Source organism: Rhea americana, unplaced genomic scaffold, assembly GCF_003343005.1.
Source record: "Rhea americana isolate MKP2758 unplaced genomic scaffold, rheAme1 scaffold_31, whole genome shotgun sequence".
NCBI lineage: Eukaryota > Metazoa > Chordata > Aves > Rheiformes > Rheidae > Rhea > Rhea americana.
This window is the reverse complement of record NW_028186435.1, coordinates 1,402,787-1,420,906: the sequence shown is the minus strand read 5'-3', so window position 1 is coordinate 1,420,906 and position 18,120 is coordinate 1,402,787. Positions and strand designations below refer to the sequence as shown.

The 18,120-nt window shown below is 44.2% G+C and overlaps 1 protein-coding gene across 1 annotated transcript in view; it reads right to left on the bottom strand.

Moving 5' to 3' along the window:
* The window catches only part of NFATC1 (nuclear factor of activated T cells 1), a gene marked incomplete at its 5' end in the record, with an annotated part of 111,840 nt that overhangs the window by 40,072 nt on the left and 53,648 nt on the right, over positions 1-18,120 (bottom strand). The window contains 2 exons of the mRNA XM_085310089.1: positions 10,393-10,525; positions 12,297-12,352. Coding sequence (XP_085166215.1) covers positions 10,393-10,525; positions 12,297-12,352 — 189 coding nt within the window. The remainder of the gene's footprint in view (positions 1-10,392; positions 10,526-12,296; positions 12,353-18,120) is intronic.

Genomic DNA, 18,120 nt, shown 5'->3' with positions numbered 1-18,120 from the left:
GCAATGAAGTCAGAGTTTGTGAAATTGTAAATACAGAAGACAGTGCATGGTTTTTACATAGGCTCAGAAGTAACATTACTCATGAAGAGACCCTGCACTACTGGAGGATCAGGTCCTTCCCAAAAACAGGAGAAACGAACTAGGTTTGGTAGTATAGTGAATTTGTAAACGCTTGCTACTTCACAACACATTGGGCTGGCCAACAGAGGATCTCCGATTGTCCTCAATTCCAAATATAAAAATGTGAAGTTCCAAATTAGCCCGATAAGCAACTTAATCTGCACTAATTGGTTTTAAATGGTTTGACGACATCTCCTTAGGCCCTGGCCTGGTGTCGCTATGTCATCTAATTTAATATGAAGTTCTGAGAGCCGTGTGCTGGCAGCAGCCCCAGCTATAAATCACCRCTACCTCCAATTCTTGCTCAGAGACTGGTCCCGTGACATCATACCAAGGCACCGGGCCGCAGACAAAGGCCCTCTGTGCGGGCCGGAGCGCGGGAGAAACGCTGCAGCCAGCTCTGCGAGCCCGCGTTGAAACGAAAGGCCTTGCTCGCAGGTAAAACCCTAATATATCAAGCCTTGAAGAAAAATAATAATAAATCACGTGCATTCACTAGAGGCAGTCAGAAAGTGCTTAAGTATAAATTGTACGTATTTTCTGACAATTCTAACAAGTCTATTTGCTTTTACACTTTAGCAAGCCAGATGGGTTTTTAAACCTTTCTTTTTTTTGGGGGGGGGGATGCTATTAAAATATGTGAACTGAGAAGATATTATCATATAAATTATACAGATGTTTATCCTGATTAACATGAAACTAACAAATTCACATTCCCACATAGTATTATCAATGCAGACATTTATGGCACTAAAATATATTTATTTTGCCCTTAGCTTGATTGAGGCTATCAAACAAAATAGCCACCTTTCATGGTGCAGACTATGATGTAGTTCTCTGGCACCAGTGCACAGATTTTGGTTAGCACATGAAAATCAAAACACTACTTTTTTTCATCATGTATACACACACACACACACTTCTTCAATTTCTGGAATAAATGCCTCATAATTGGTAAAGAATTTAGGATGAGACTTCCAAGGAGAGCTGAGAAATTAGATAGCTGAATCTCTGTTACCAAGTTGAGCTCCTAAATGCCATTTGTGCCCTTGAAAACCTTCCCCGTACGACAGTTTTGAGCCAAATAGCACACCCCCTTTACCAGGAACCAGACGTTCCTTTAGAAACTGAAATCCTCTGTTTTGCCATATCAGAACAGCAGCACCTGGGCAAAACTTTCTTGAACACCCTGCCATCCCCAGGTTACAAAGGACTCGCAGTCTCCATGACCAAGGGACAGGCACTCAACCCCAGGGCTGAGACAACCTCTAAAAGGGGCCCTTGAGATACTGTCCACAAACTGGGTATTTTTCACCAGGCACTAGCTCAATCAAAACTTTTTTTTAAACGTCAAGCTACTATCAGRCCATTGCTTCCTGGTTAAAAGCATCAGAGCACAGGTGACTCAAAAACAAAGGGAACCTCAAGCTATTGAGAACCTGTAGRCAGCACATATGTAAAACAGCAGCATTCATCTACCTAAGCATTTGAACTCATTCACTCTCTCCTGCTAGTATGTGAACAGAGCATCCAACAGACTTTTCACTAATTATTGCTGTAGTATCCTGGTGAGAGAGAACTACAGCACTTACCACGCTGTGGAGACCTAGGCCTCTGAAGGGGCGTACAGGGACAGAGGGATGCATGACCAAGCAGGCAATCTCTTCTTGATCTCAAGCTCCTGCTAGTCCAGCAACACCTCACACCTACCTCTCTGGAAGAGAGTGGGCCAAGCTACACTTCTATTACTGTCATTGGGAATATGTGAGCGAGGTGTCTCATCTTACCCTGGTTAGCCAAAGAGGCATTTTTAATGAGGTAGAATGAAGACTTTGGAACTTTTACCATTAAAATACATATAGATGTATTTGCTGTAGATGCTATACACATTCTTCTACCTAACACGAGAAAGAAGAGGGGGAAATCCCTTAAAGGGATTGTTTAGGGAAATAAGAAAGATTTTTGTGTGTGTGAGCATTGTTCATTCAATCTCCTTTGTCAGCTCCATGGTGGCCCTCTGCATCTCAAGTGGGAAGAAGCAAGCAGGGGAGAACCAAGACCCCTGGTCACGAAGGCATCTAAGGAGCCAGGTGGTAAGGGATTGGCCACCCTGGACAAAGACCAGGGCATCTGCAGACTGTCTGGCTGCCCCCACCCCAGCACTGCCTCAGGTGGCTCACAGAACTGATAGTCACTTCCACAGAAAGAGCAAATGCTGCTTTCCAAGCTGTTTCTTCATCAACAGGAGGGGTACGGACCTCAGACACACTGCCTGCCCCTTCTGGTTTTATTTGTATATAATTTTATGGGAAYGGGTGCATATGTATAGTTTTGTGTAAGAATAGCATCTAGGTGGATGGGAGCCTTGCACACACACCTTAGTCCATAATCTCAGACAGTATCATTATCTGATTAGAGAGCGCTTTCCAGATAACTCAATTACTAAATGTTTTTCAACTGCTGTTAAACCAGTAGGTTGTTCAACACATATTTATAGGATGATAAAAATTATTATTTTATGGTAGCTTGGTTTACACACTGGATGGGGAGGAGAGGAAGGTAGACTAAGGACATTTGGTTTGTGTGTTGCTACAGAAGACAAGATATGCATATTTCTTTGAACTGAAAAGGGAAAATTTTTTAAAAGACTTGATTCATTTTCTACCATAAGACCTCATTAAATCTTACAATGCTGAAAAAGGTTAATTTAGTCAAATTATTTTTTCTCCTATAAGGCAAATGCTAGACCTGTGAAACAAATTACAGCTGTGCTTGACTTTTTTTTTAAACCAAACATGACTGTTTTCAAATCTCTTCGGCCTCCTTGCAATGAAGCAGTTGCAGAGATGACATGGCCTGAGCTGCTGGAATGCGGCTCGAAACCTAGAAGTTCACACTAGAGGCCTGATTGAATTGTATTAGTCTTAAAAAAGGGATTTCTCTCTTGAAGATCTTGATCTCTTCATGATCGTATCTCTTTATGGCAAATATTCCTTCCTGATGCCAGGGAAGGATAATTCAGCTTAACAAGGAATAAAAACTAACACCAGCAGCTTCCACCGAGAACATATCTTCTACTGCAGATTGCTGCTCCTCTGTCCTAGGCCCACTTGGGTGCTCTGCCATCCTTCTCACCATGTAACATCCTGCTTCCCGAGCTGTCTCAAGCTGGAGGCTTGACCGCGCACATCCAGGCTGTGTTTGCTGTGGATTTTGATGTCATTTCAGTCAGGTGTGCCAAAACTCACTGGGGTGAGCTCTTTTCAGCTCATCAGTAGAGGACAATGTTACCCCAGCAGTGAGGAGACAAAGATGGTAAAACAGAGGCTGTGGCAGAGACCCCAAAGAGCAGCAACACAATGTGGGGGCAGCCAGCATTTATGCAGCCGCTTGTCCCCAGGCAGTGGCGCGCAGTCTGGGTGGGAAGCACTGGTGAGTACCAAACAGTGGTTAGTGTGGAGGTCCTGCCCCAAGACTATACTCACAGTAGACTATGCCCAGTCATGCTGACTGAGGAATTAGCTGGTTCACAAAACTCACTTTGTGTACTAGAAATATTTATATGCCCTCGGGTGTATCATGCACCCTCACCTCCCCAGGGTTCTCTTTCTCTCCTGGGATTTGGTGGCCAGCGCTGGCAGGCAGCAGTGCAGCACCACCGCGGCTTGCCCAGCAAAGGGCTCGCTGGCCTGCCAACGGTTCCCTTCTCCTGCCCTGCACCAGTACTTTTCTCCCAGTCCCTCAGCAGCTGCAGAGGTCCCCATTCGGAAACCTGGCTCCCTCCCAGCGCATCACTTCCATCCTCTTTGCAGAACGTTTTGAACCCTGCTGCTCTCGGTCATCTCAGCTCCAACAGGCTCCTTCTCCTCAGAGACTGATGCAGTCCCTCCCACAGCCAGCAAAACACAACTGCTCCTGCGTGTTTCATCTAGAGCAACCACTAGAACAACATCCCTTTAGGATCAATCACAGTGCTAGATTAATTATCACGATCAGCCACTTTAGGAAAACAAAAATATAAATCTCCTGTAATCCAGCCCATGTAATTCTATGCCTCTTTCTCCCTTACAGAAGTTTTACCTTTTGGGCTTTTAACCTATTTGAAAGTCCTAAAGCCCCAACCATGCTAACCATATGCATGTGAAGACACTGGTATGCAAGGAAGGCAGTCCTAGAAATGGTAATCCAGAGGGATTCAGGGATCAAAACCACAGACGGGATTTTGTCCTCTATAATGGCAGTATTTGAAATGGGAGGTGCTGCCAAAATGTAAGTTCATACGCTGGAAGTTAACCGGTATTGGTGATCATTGCTGCTATGATAGGGCCCRCCGGTCAGATGTATCCAGGGTCTTCTATCTAGTACACGTCCGCCTCTGTGGTAAGAGAGACCTCACACCAGGTAACGCTCCTTCTTGGTCTTCTAGAGGAAGATGGGGCACTGCACGGTGAAGCAAAGTTCATCTCTAATTAAAGATCAGATGGGGCTAGCTAGGCTCCGGCTGGTGGCTGAAACAGACTGTCACAGACAAAGTGTGGGCAATTCTGATGGGAACTAAACAAAAGGAGAAAAAGGTGACAAACTGGAGAAAAGAGGGACAAACATGAGAGTCTCCACCGCCACGGCAACAGATTCTGCTCTGCTGCTGCAATGGGAGGAGAGGGACTGATGGGCACTGATGGCAACGATGAATTTAGGGATCCTGTTAAATGAAAACAGGACTCCGACAAAATCTTGCTTGCTTTTTGTTACTCTGTTAAATGTCAAAAGTAACAATCAGCCACCTAGGAGCCAAAATGAAGTAAACTGTAACAGCACACAGTGTAAAAAATGAGCAACCATGATTCAAAAAATCAAAAAAAAAAAAAAAAAAAAAAAAAAACCCTTGCGGCCAAACCTCCTTCCTCCGTGCTGTTCTGCCCCGGGCTGCGCAGCCTTTGCCACGCACCCGGCAGCAATCCTGCCGCTTCCTGGCTCGCCGCAGCCGACGGGAGCATTTCCAATAGATCTGAGGCTTTAGGGCTGACTCCCGGCAGCGCTCAGCCCCCTTTCATGCTGCCCTRCCAACGCACCGATGACTTAAAGCGGGTCTCTGAGTAACGCACGCCTTCTGGTTGAGGTGGCCCTTCCTCTGGCTCCGCAAGCGGGCTGCGAGCGGCCCCCGCGGTGCTCCGCGCTGCCGCTTCCCCTCTCCTCCCCACGGCCGCCTGCAACGCCYGCCGCTTTCACCCATCTCATCGCTCGGGTCCAAGGCGGAACAGTTCCTCCTCGCAACGATTGTATTACATACATTGCATTTTATGATCCACAGAATTTGGCCTCATTTCCCCCTTTCCTCCCCGAACTGCTCCCATCTCACGAGTATTTTGTAGAGTATGTTAGGTATAATAATTTTGCTAGCCTCCAACATGAAAATTCCACAAATATCCCGAGTTTAAAGGCGYCAGGAGACAATCAGTAAAAGTGGTGCTCTGTGCCACGTTAGAGTGGCAGCGCTCTGCATCCTCATTTTACTGTTCTCTACTGATGTGACCGAGGGAGCATTTTAACTTAGAAAGTGCGCTGTGGGCGGAAGAGCCGAGGTGAAACAGGCACGGCTGCTAAATGTAATCACTAGAAAACTGCTGATTGCACTCATCTGTAGCACAGTCAAGAGATAATTTTAGAGCGAAGGCAGGAAGTTCATACGATGCTGACAAAAACGTGCAGTGGCCACCACTCACCATTTCCAGAAGCACACTGAGCACTTTCTTCGCTTTCGTACTGCTGTGCTGTAAACAATAATAAGGTTTTAGTAGCCACGGGGCAGGTCTTCAGGACAGCTCAGGACCCACATTTTAGAAGGAATTCTGCTCCTGCTGAGACGCTCGTCCCAACAGCCAAGGAGCTCAACACCTTGGGGGCTCATGCAGGTGCCAGCGCAAAGGCATTTCAAAAAAGCTGGCTGCACAGGCAAAGGCTTAAAAATCTGGCCTTCCAGATGGCAAAACGCGTGTCCCAAAGTGAAAACAAAAGTTCGCAGCGTATCGATGCCATTTTAATAAACACTAGCAGCAGTGAAATGATCTTTCAATAATGTTTTAAAATGAAAAAGCCTGACAGAAACAGAAAAAAGGAAATATTTTATCACCAACTCTTTGCAAAAGCATTTTTTTTTTCATTCTAGTACAAGAATTACGTCCACTTTCTTTCTCCTATCTTATTAAAAAGTTCCTGGACAAACTAGCCTGCCTTTGCTTCATCAAATATCATTCCTTGTCTAAATTTAATTCAAAAACACTCTTCTACGTTCACCATTGTTGATATCCACATTCATCAGATAACAGAAATCAGAGAGCATTAGCTCCTATCTGCAAAAAGTAAGTGCTTCAACGAGCTTCCTTCATTTTGATGTACCGATTCAAAAGAAATCTGAGCAAATAGAGATCTAACCCTTAACATTTAATGAATTGCTTAAAGTCTTCTGCRCTCTTGCCTCCGAGTTGGAGAACTCATTCAGCTTTCTCAGTAGATGAAAGCACAGGATTTTGAACCACAGCACACATATCTGGTTGCTTTGTGTGCTTCTTCAGCCTCTCCAGATTAGTTTATACCTCAAATGTTACYGCTTATGTCTAGTGACTTTAGGAGAGGATTCCTTCTGTTTGAAAGGCATGTATGTGCCAATGGTATCATAAACTCAAATAAACAAAACAATAAGCAGTCACAAACAAAAATGAGAGAACAGCATTCCTCTCAAGTGCTACTAGGTGAAAATCCAGTGTAACTGCAGGGCTCCCAAAGGGTTTCCCAGAACATATTGCCAGATATAACGCAGCCTACAGCGTGCTGCTGCAAACTGTGGCAGCAGTGGAGGGATGGTAAAAGTGGAATATTCTTGCATCTGCTCATCTCCCTTTACCCAGACTCTTGGCTGCAGCATATGGTATTGGGTCTTAGCGCTGTGATACTCTAATGGGATGTGGCAATGCAAAATGTATTAGTACTTACCATATGAGCTGTGTGGAGTCCCCTATGCCAGAATGTTAAAGAAARCTACTTATATTTCTGGGCCAGGCGTGTCTGGTGAGCAGTCTCAAGAGCCTAAAGCCTGCAGACTCCAGGACAAAACTGATACGTAATTGCTCAGCGATGCGTAATATTGAAGCAATACTAAAAAAATGACATTGCAGTCATGTATGTACAATATAGGCAAACAGAGGATTTGGGGATAGTTCACATTCAGCAGAATTGGACCAGTAATTCAAAATTTCAATTAAAAGCGGATTATGAGTACTTAGGTTTACAGTCTGTCCCAAGCCGAAGGCTTAAGCTAGACCCTTTTCCAGACCTACTCTCCCTTTTTCTGAAACCTCTACTTTGGTTTGTTTTTTAAACTTTTCATTTACAGAGCAGTAAGATTTTCATTTTTATAGCATTTTTTTTTCTTTCTCTCAGGGGGTAGGAACTCATCTTCACCAAGTAAGCCCCCGCTTTGCAAAATGCTGGTGCTAGCGTAGGGGAAAAGCACAGTCCTGCCGCCCGTCGCCAGCAAAGRCGAAGCCTTAGGGCAGCGGAGCCGTAACAGCGTGCTGGAGAGGGCGGTTTGCRCTGGCCGCCCGTGGGGACACCGTGGGACCGCTCACTGCAGGCGGGATGAGTGAGGCCGCAAGACCCCGGATCCACCGGCTGTTTTCTCCTACGGAATGAGGAGAAACAGGAKCCACAGGAAAACACTAGCGCTCAGCGGCTGGGGTGGTGGAGACCCCAGGAGCGTCGCCAGTCGGCTTGCGCAACTCTTAGGCTCCRGTCCGCGTGCGGGATTTTGTTTTGGCACAGTCTAGCTGAGCTGTAAAATACATCTAAATGAGTGCTCTGCAGCTTTTAAAAGACCCCGCATGCAAAAAAAAATCTGTAAAGTTACGGTAGGCATTGAAATGCTAGCATTTTGACTGCTTCTAAAGTATGAAATCAGAAAAAAAATTCTGTGTAAAATCACATCTTATACTTAATGATTACTTTGAAGTTTGCCTGTTAAAAACTGTACCTTCTATATTTGTGGGATTTGTCTGAACAAGAGCCGGAGTGTTGTTGCCACCAATACACTGCTCATCTCCTTTATTTTTTTTTTTTTTAGTTATTATTGGTTGGCTCAATTATTTTTTTTCTTAATGAGCTAAGCTTTGGTTTTCTATAACATCTTGAAAAGCTAGAAGAACCTTTTGACTGAAATTAAATAAAACAGAGTATCCTGAAGATGTTTCCTGRAAATAGAGCATCTTAAATGACTGAATTCAGGCATTGCAAGTGATTTCTGAATATGCAGTCAAGGTGATCATATCCTTCTTTAAAAGGCACAGTGGAAACAGTTGCTAGCCAACACAAAGGCAAAACCTCTGAGCAACATCACAGTTAAAACAAATACATACTATATTATTAATTCCGYGTGATTACAGAAAGGTATTCACTCTTACTATTGTTATGAGAGAGCTTGCAAAGACAGTAAGATTGGTTTTCAATTAGCTATATACATATATAGGAACATATGGAAGAGGATGTGAGTGGAGAACCAAGTAGGAATGGAAGGAAGGTTTATTTGCTACTGAATTCTAGCTCCCCTTCCCCTGTTCTAGCTTTATATTTGTCCTTTCAGGTTACTGACACCAAAGTGAAAAGCTTTCTCAGGGATTTAAATCAGTATAACAAACTAAACAGGATTACAAATGTTTCAAAAAAGATACCAGAATTAAGACATTGCAGAACGTCTCTGCAGAATAAAGGTTAGGCTGGTCCTCTGTTACCTGTCACTAGGCAGCTATTCCCATTACTTCACAGAGTGCCAAGCAAACATCAGATGTTTCAAACTCAGAACGATGGGACCATAAACCAACTTTCCAATAGTGAATACTGCTCCCGTGGTTTAGTATACAATGTAAAAAAGGCCTATGCAAATGCTGGAGGCATGATGCTGTTTAATATTCAGCAGTTAACAAGAGGCATGTACTTTAAATACCTATGAAGGTAGCTTGGGTGACAAGGCACTACCTGTCAGTYTCTATGACAGATTTTTGTTGCTGAAATGTATTGTGCAAGAGAAGAGCAACTGTTTTCTTTTCAGTGTAARAGATGAACAGTTTTTAAAAATACACAGATCTACCCACTGAGGATGAAGTTCGCWTAGGTAGGCTGATTTAATGATGCATTATTCAGCACATATGCAATAAGCAGTCAGGTGGCCCACATTAGCTTTCCTGTAATTTTATTTTGAATTAAAGTCCTGATAAAAGTCTGGAGTGCATGCAAACTAACCATGTGAAATTCCAAATGTGTATTTTATGAGATTTCACCTACAGAACATTAGCAGGTTTCTTCAAGTCATGTGACATAACTCAAGTATTGTTTGGTGGAGATTTCCCTCAGGAGGACTACTCTCACTTGGATAGTCTAGAAAAAATAGGAGCTTAATCATTTTTCTAATTTCACTTCCCCTCAGAACAACAACAACAATTAAACCACCCCCTTTTCTCCTATTTTCACAAATACGTTTTCTCAGAAAAAACAGCCATTTTAAATGAAAAAAAATAACCTAAATGTACTTATTAAAATTGTCATACAAATCTGCTTGGAATTGAACTAGCAAGAGTATTTTAGTGTGGCTGCAGTTACCTGTATTAGCTTCCAAAATAAACTGGCACACTTGTTTCAAAACATTTCATATACATTAAGCATTTTATAAGGAACATTCTGATCTCCATGCACATCATCCATGCACCCAAGAGTAGCATCAGCCTGAAGCTCTATTTCCAACCCTAGAGAGACAGTAAGGTGAAGGATGACTAGAAGGACAATTCTCACACTAACTCCAACTCACAGCCTCACACACTGCAATGCTGTGCTATGAATTCAGAAGTATTATTCAAATCCAATATATCCTCTGATGCTACAAAGTCAGACCAAGGTTTGGCAGAAACTTAATAGAGAGCCCAGCAGGTTGACAATTTGCAGGTATACATGTGAGTTTGTGCAGGAGTTGTTAAGTTCCCACAGGCAGAAAGAGACTTTGTTCCAACAAGTCTCTGTCCCTAATAAAGAAGAAAATAATTTATAGAGCATGCCTCTTCTGTGGGCAACAGGGAGAAAGGCAGCCCTTGTGTTTTGTTTCTCACTCTCATTTTTCAGCAGCAGGTATGCCTCYAAATTACTAAGGTCGTTAAAGAATTATCATACATCTTTCTAAGCAATCATCATTATCTCTCGTTTTTACTATTAGTGATAAGGAATACATTTAGTTACCATTAGCAGGAAGATAGGTGAAAAGCTGGTACTGGCTTCTCTTTCTCTTTCCATTGCAGACATAGAAGTTGACCTGAACAGGACTGGTAATTCTCTGGTTGCGGAAAGGTGGTATCTCAACCACCAACGAATTCTGCGAAAATAAATCAGAAAATCAGGGCATGATTAAGGTATCTGATCTGCACAGTAACATGCACACATTAACCCTATGAGGGATGTCCCAAAGGAGGAGTGCCGTTTCTACGTGAGGAATGGTGGGCTGGCCTTCATGGGCAAYGAGTGAGCTGCAGTAAATGTCTCCTGTGGCCCCAGGTGCCCTTGTGGCAGGCAGTCTCGTCAACTCATTCCAGGTTTGAGCCTTTTTGGAAAGGGAGCAAAAAGCTTGCAGGCAGGATAGGCCTCCCCCTATCACCTTTATACCTGGAGGGCAAGGGGCTGCTAAGAGCTGGGGCTTGGGACTGGGCCACACAGAGCCCAGGGAATGCTGCACCTTTAACAACACCCCAATTTTCACAAGCCCTGAGTCTCTCTTCTGCCTCATGTGCCACTGTGGTCAAGCTCATGTCTATGGAGAGACATCTAAGCTTGCTAGCTTTCCAGAAGGACACCCACGCCATACAAAGACAAAGATGCGGAAGGTGGCCTGAGCCATCTGTCCACATGGCTGGCGAGTAGCATACTCCCGGGAGGGGAAAGGCGAGGTAGGACCACACAGACACGACAGCACACAGGCTGCATGGAGCAGGGCACTGGAGGGCCCCAAATCTGGGATCGAGGAGTTCAAATTGGGGGCAATAAACAGGTCCTGAGGGAAGGATACCAGAAGTGGGGCCAGGAGATTTCGGCATGGCTCAGGTCTTTACCAAATCACTAGCCTTCCCTTTGGATAGCAAATATGACACTAAATTTGGATACAGCCTTCTCTCTCGCTTCAGACAAGAATCTGGGACCACAGTCAAATCATGGGCTCTAACTTGGTGGTAGAAAGCACAACTGCTCAGCTGGCAAGTCACCTCCAATATACTTTGCCCTAACATAACTTCATTTGAAGGTGGATTAGGACAGGAATATGATTATTTAAATATTTCCATTTTCCACAATGAGATTTTTTTTTTAACAAAACAACTCAGAAGTTTTAAGCAGACTAATTTCTGTGGAAGGGAGATCTCAAAAGAACAAAAGAACATCTAGTACCACAGGAAGAAGTATTGGAGATTGTGGAGATGGTCTTCCACCGTTAGAAAACAAATGCTYCAGCATGGGACTAGGAAAAACTTGGCTGCCAGCTTTCACAAGTGAGCAGTAAAATCTGTTGCGACCAAAACCTCCCCTGGCACTTTTTAAAAGAGTCAAAGGGAACATTAAGCTCAACATTTGGCCTGCTTTCAACTAAGGTCTTTAAATTGTTTGCCTGCATGTCTCCAGCAGAATCACAGCTAACAAACTGCTGCATACTGCTGCAGAGCTAGAATAGTTGTCCACCTATAGTCCTGGTGATTGAGCCACACTTTTCTAACCGTGGGGCTGATCTCCTATGAGGAAACTCACACTTCTTCTGCCGAAGATCCATGAAAGCCAGGGAAAATGATCAGAAATTGCTTTGGGAGCAGACAGAAGAACTGACCCAGCAAGACACAAGATGAGCAGACAGGGCTGGCCCATCCTGGACAATGAAAAAATATTTTCCAACTGGTCTCTCCTACTTTCGGGATAGATTCCAATGAAGGCTTTTTACCCTGTGCTCCCATTAAAGAAAGATTTCCAAGAGGGGAGGCCTAAGTACTTGTTCTGTTTCAGAGGGGAGACACAATGCCAAAGCCTTGGAAAACCCTCTTTAGAAACAGTGCTAGACAAGGCAATATATATTTTTCATCTCGATGTTAAAATATTTAAGGCAGACTTACTGGCTTGCACATTTCTTTGTCGGTTTTGGCTTCCATTTCCCACACATGGTGACCATCTAAAAGACAAAAGAAAAAGATATCTAGTTCTGTCCTTTTTTCCTTCTCCTGAGCATACAAAAGAACAACTTTGGCAAAAAAAATCTTGATGGAAAAGGGGCACTGCATACACAAAAAACAGCTCTCAAAATACTTTGCACAAACTTTGCCCAACCTGGAAGGCATCTGTGTAACCTGCTACATGATCTCACTCAACATTTTTTATGGAAGGAATCACAGTCCAGAGTACATAATACTGTGACAGGGTAAGGTCACTGGGATTTTATTCTGCTGCTGATTTGAATAGAATATGCAACTGTTCTATGCTTTAGCCTCTCACACAAATTTTCAGACAAAAATACTACCTATCAGGTCTTTCAATCAGTACGTATGCAATAAGTCATATAAGTGTTCAACATTAATATTAAACAAAACAAAAGCAGAGCTAGAGAAGCTCCTCAGCCTTGCAATATTTCATTTTAACACAGTCCTAGCCTAATTTGTCATAATTTTGCTGCTTGGATCAAAAGGCAAGACAATATGTTGTGAAATACAGTTATTGAAGATCAGGGCACCATTTTAAGATTGGTTTAGCTCAACTCAGTCAACCAAACCTACAGTTTTCTGGAGCTGTGTGTTGGGTCTTTCTGACATCCTGGATTTCAAGCAAAAATGAATTTAAACCATAAATATCATTTTTTCTAGGGACCTTAAGAAATTAGTTTTGTCTGTTCACTTCTTTCAACATCTCACTGATACTGAAGTAACTGGCCAATAATACTTTTTTTCTTCCTTGTGGCTTCAAAACTCAACAGCAAAGAAATTAGAAAAATAATACAAAATGTACGGTTTCCATTCTGGAGGCCTAGAAAAACAAAAACATGTATGAAAGGCCACAAGCGGATTGCTGCCTAAGTTCAGCAGCAGGGACACATGCCGCTCAGTGAGTTCCACCATTGTCACACGTCACTGGAATGAATGGGAAAATTAGACTTTATGTCATCTCTTTTGTATATTTATTGCAGCATCGGGACATACAAATGCAAATATTAGCTATTTTGAACTTCATCACATAGACGTGGCCCTGCCTTAGAAAAACAGCTCTCAGCAAGGTAAAAGAGTGAATGCACTTTTTCTTCTCCCTTCACTTTCACGGCCAGGATAGAGGTGACGCATTTAGGACTGTCTGATTTATTACAAATGTCTGTAAATAATATTTTTGTGTACAGCTGTCCTACTGTGAAAGGAATGTTGTTGAGGAACTAGCACTGGCGATTGTTTTAAAGTCTGAAACCATTTCTTTCTAACGTATGGAAAGGAGCGCAGTGTGAAAGCAGCAGCACAAATAGCACAGCAAATTTGGCAGGCCTTTCTGTAGGAAACAACCAGCAGGGCTACCCTTAGTTTCTCCCCTACATTTTAAATTGTGACACTGGAAAAGGAATCCCTTTAATAGGTATTGCCACGTTTGGGTGGGGGAAGAGGAGGACTAGCCAGACCACGCTCCAGTCTCCTTAGCGGTGCCTTGTAAGAGTGCCAGAATCGAAGCAGACTTCTCAGAAGGACTGGAGAGCCCTTCACAATTTATCCAACAGATGCTTCCCCCAAGCTGTCAGTAAAAAAAAAAAAAAGAAAAGAAAAGAAAAAAAGAAACCCTGACCAAAACTCTGCTGGCCAGGATGAGTCTGTGGTCTGCCAGCAGCCTCCTTTTCCTCCTGCCCCTTCCCTAAAAAGCCCTTGCAGTCCCCTTCCCAATTAATTCAATCAAAATAACACACCACCACCAACATCACACGTTTCCAAAGTTATAGTCAGCTTAGGAACTTCTGCTTTGTAGAGTTTTTCTTTTTTTTCTTTTTTTTTTTCAATCTAAAGAAGTCCAGACTAGTAGTTATGTGTTCAATTTGCCTTTGTAAATGGATTACCAGAACCTAAGKTTTTTTGCTATGTTTCATTTCTACTCTATGAGATGAATGATCTGATGCAGGTTTCTGTTTTTTATTTCCTGCCGATACTTTAGCAAAATTCAAACCGACTCCATCTCTAGCTAATCTTTCAATTACTTCAAGCAGCACTGCCTTTATGCGCTTTCGAGCTTTTTATGATGACAAAGAGAGTTTGTTCAGAAATATTTTAAATGCTATAATCTAAACTATTATGCAAATAAAAATCCAGAGCCGTGGTTTGTCTTTGGAAGCTAATAAGAACAATACGGTTCTTGCTCCAAGAAACTCTCCTGAGACTGTCCAGACCATGCTGCTCCGCGACTGGAGGGGCAGGAGAAGAGAGGGGAGAAGGAGGGAACAGACAACTCATTAAGAGCTGGTGACATTTCATTTAACAAAAACACAAGGAGGAAAAGCTGTTATGAAGCAGAGACAAAAAAAAGAAAAGAAAAAAAAAAGAAAAGAAAAAGACAATTCCTCATGTTACGTCTGGTGAACCAAGAGGGAAATCTCAACGCCCACGGACTGGGACCTACTCCAGGAGGGAAACCTTAGACCACTACGTCAACCTCTTACAGTAAACATGTTTTGCAGGTTTAAACGGCGCAGCTGAAATTAAAAAAGAGAAAGGACCCGTGGCTGCGGAGCGGGCTGCGGGAGCTCGCCGCCGCGAGCACATGAGGCCGCCTCGGCGGGAGAAACCCGCTTTGCCCCCGGTGCCACATACGCCAGGGATCCTCCCCAGCAGGCGGGATGCCGCCTCCTGTCAGAGGGCGCGCGAGGAGGGAGGACTGATAAACCACAAAAGTTTCCATTGTACGCCTGCCACATCTGCAGCCGCCTGGCCGCCTCCGAGCCCAAGGCAACTCCCTCCTGGCCGCGGGCCAACAAAAGTACACCAGAGCAATTTATACCTTTCCAAAATGCAAATAATTCAAATTACAGACATAACACAAAGCTGAAGCAGACACATTTCAGGCATTCCCGTTAAAGTTTACTCTCTGGAATTACTGTACCCAAATGGGCAGTTGTTATATGAGGAAGCAGGGGGAGGCAGGCGAGGAAGGAGAGGAAGAGGGAGGGAGGAAAAGAAAGAAGGGAGAAAAGGGTTTTCCAAAGGTCTTATTTCATTCCCTTTCATTTTGCTATTTACTTTTACAGAGTAATAAGAAGTGCTTTCTCCAAATTCAATGCCTGGCTTTGTTTTGGCAGTTAAGATTTATATTATAAGGTTTTGAACAGAAAGGCATCTCTCTATGAAGTTTAAGAAGTAGTTGCGTCAAGGCATTACACCGCTATTCTATTGTTTGTTTTTACCAAAAGGGAAAGAAAAACAAAGCTACCACACACGGACTGGCCAGTCGGCAGGGAAAAGCCCTCCTGAATCACCTTTCCTGAGCCAAGCTTTCACCGGGGAGGCTGTGCTCGAAGGACCTTTGGATCCTGCTCTTCATGAGTGGTCGTGACACCCCCCCCATTTCCTGGGGGCCCTCCAGCCACAACAGCTGGCCCCGGGCTCAGGGTGGCCATCAGCACCCGCTTCAGCTGAAGCCACCGTGCTCTGCCAGGACGTCGGACGTTTCAAGGCGGATCGCTTTGACATGCTGTTATTTATAGCATTTTGGGTGCGCTTCCTCACAAGCTGCTTCAGCTTTTTTTCCACAGTGATGCTTAGAGCACCTGGACTTCCTACTGAGGAAAATGCTGCAAGCCTACCACCACGTAGCTCAAGCCTACCACCACGTAGCTCAAGCCTTCCACCACATTGCTTGAGCCCTACCACCACGTTGCTCAAGCCCTACCACCACGTTGCTTGGGGTGGCTTTTCAGCATCTCAGAGCAGAAACAGCCAGAGCAGCTCAACGGGTGAATGGGCCTTTGTAGTCTGCTCTTATCAGCTGCTCCTTCCAGGGTTAAAGGAAACTGCGCAGAAGGCCAGAAGTAAAAATATTCTAATTCAATAGGGAATTCCCTGCAGCATGAGTCACGGAAACGGCTTCCCCACCACACCCATCTAAAAGATTTCCACATAAAAAGGCACTGTCGAGGCCTGTTTTAACACAGAGGCAGCACTAAAAAAGTAGTTGTGTAAATCTAACAGCATCCGTTAGTCACACATGAAGCCTAACACACCACAAAATACATTTTTTTTCAGAGAAGTGTATGTAACACAGTCAAAGAGCTGTARAGACTTTCCAAAGAAATCTTCTGCTGTCTTCTGCGTCTCCTCATTGCCCATCAAGAAGGCTCATCCAATGTTTCCAGACCTACATTTAGCCCCTGGGCACCAGGGAGCCATCAGCACGGTACCACAGCTCTGGGAGCTCGCAACAGTCCAACTACCACTTAAACCCTCATGGTAGATTGATGGAAGACAGTGAGAGAAAAGAACATAAGTTACCCCCCAAAAAAACCAAACTGGAACTAGGAAGAGTGTAACACAAGCATCTGGCAACCACTTAAACCTTGCCTCTATGAAATGGGCATAATGGGAGAGTTCAGATACATTTAAGTGATCTCATTCTACTACAGTAGGTTAAAACAGTCTATATTCTTTAGTAGTCCTGTGTTCACTTGAGATACGAGAAGAATAGATATTATCTTGGATTTCCCTGCCTATACAGTGTGCATTTTATATTCTTCTAGCCTGAGGCTCGACAGAGTTTGACTGCACTGCCTGGGTTGTAAATGTGTATTTAYGTTGTGATATATTTGCAAGTAAGACAGTGAAACTAATCCTGTCTCCCCAAACGAAAGCAGTATTTGGTTAACATGTTGTGARACTGCCCTAAACAACCATGCCTATACCTCCCTGACTACTGTAACGTGTCTGCAAAGGGAAGGACACAAATGCAATGCAGAATGATGCTACAGTGTAATTCTGAGGTGCTCCACGAAGGTTGCCTGCCCTCCTATTGGCCCTGTATATACAAATCCTTCCGTACTGAAGGATTTGCAAGTTTTCAGTTTGCAGCGAACTCCTTTCTTCCTGGGAAGTGCCCTCATGGCACCGAGATGATTGATCTGTGAATACGTCCGGATGCAAAGCATAGGGTTTTTCTAGTGAGAGAAGAGAATGAACACTAAGGCAAAGTCCTGTCGTTCAGATCTAAAGTCACTCAGTTTTGTGCTGAGATCTTTATCAGTTTTCATGTGCAGGGCAGGTTAGGCCAGGTCTGCGCTTGCGCTGGGAACTGCAGAGAAGTGGGTTGGGCGCTCCCCCAAAMCCCCACTCAGCTAGACCCACTCACGCTCCCTCATTTCCTGGGTATCTCACGCAGGCATGCATMTGTTACTGCCACATTTCTCTCCAGAGGCGGCAGTCTCTAGGATTTGAGGATAACACGAGGGGAGYCAGGGTGCTTTTCCAGCCTGATCTATTACATAACGCAGGCGCTTCGTTGTGAAGAACATTTTCCTAACTGGATACCAGCAAACCCAATTATCCGTGGGTGGAGTCAATCCCAGCGTTTACACACTGTCTATCGGARCACATTTTAAAAGACATTTACAAGGCATTAGCAAGAGCAGCTAAGCAGCCTGGTATGGGATGCACGGGGAAGACGGGAAAGGAAGAGTGCAAGGAACCGCTAGGGAATGCACAGGGAGCGGGTGCGGGTGCGGGTGACCCCCTTGCTCCGCTCTGCCAGCCCACACCTGCCCGCTGCCGATGCCTCAGCCCCTTCCCCTGGCTTCGCTTCCCGTGCCGCCGCGGCCCAGCTCACCGCCTCCCCAGCTACCCTGATTTCCCCTTTGCTCTTCCGCTTCTTTTGTTACAGGATCGCACGGTCACTGGCTTTCTTCCCCCTGCTTTATTTCCCTCTTCCTTGCCAGAAAAGAAG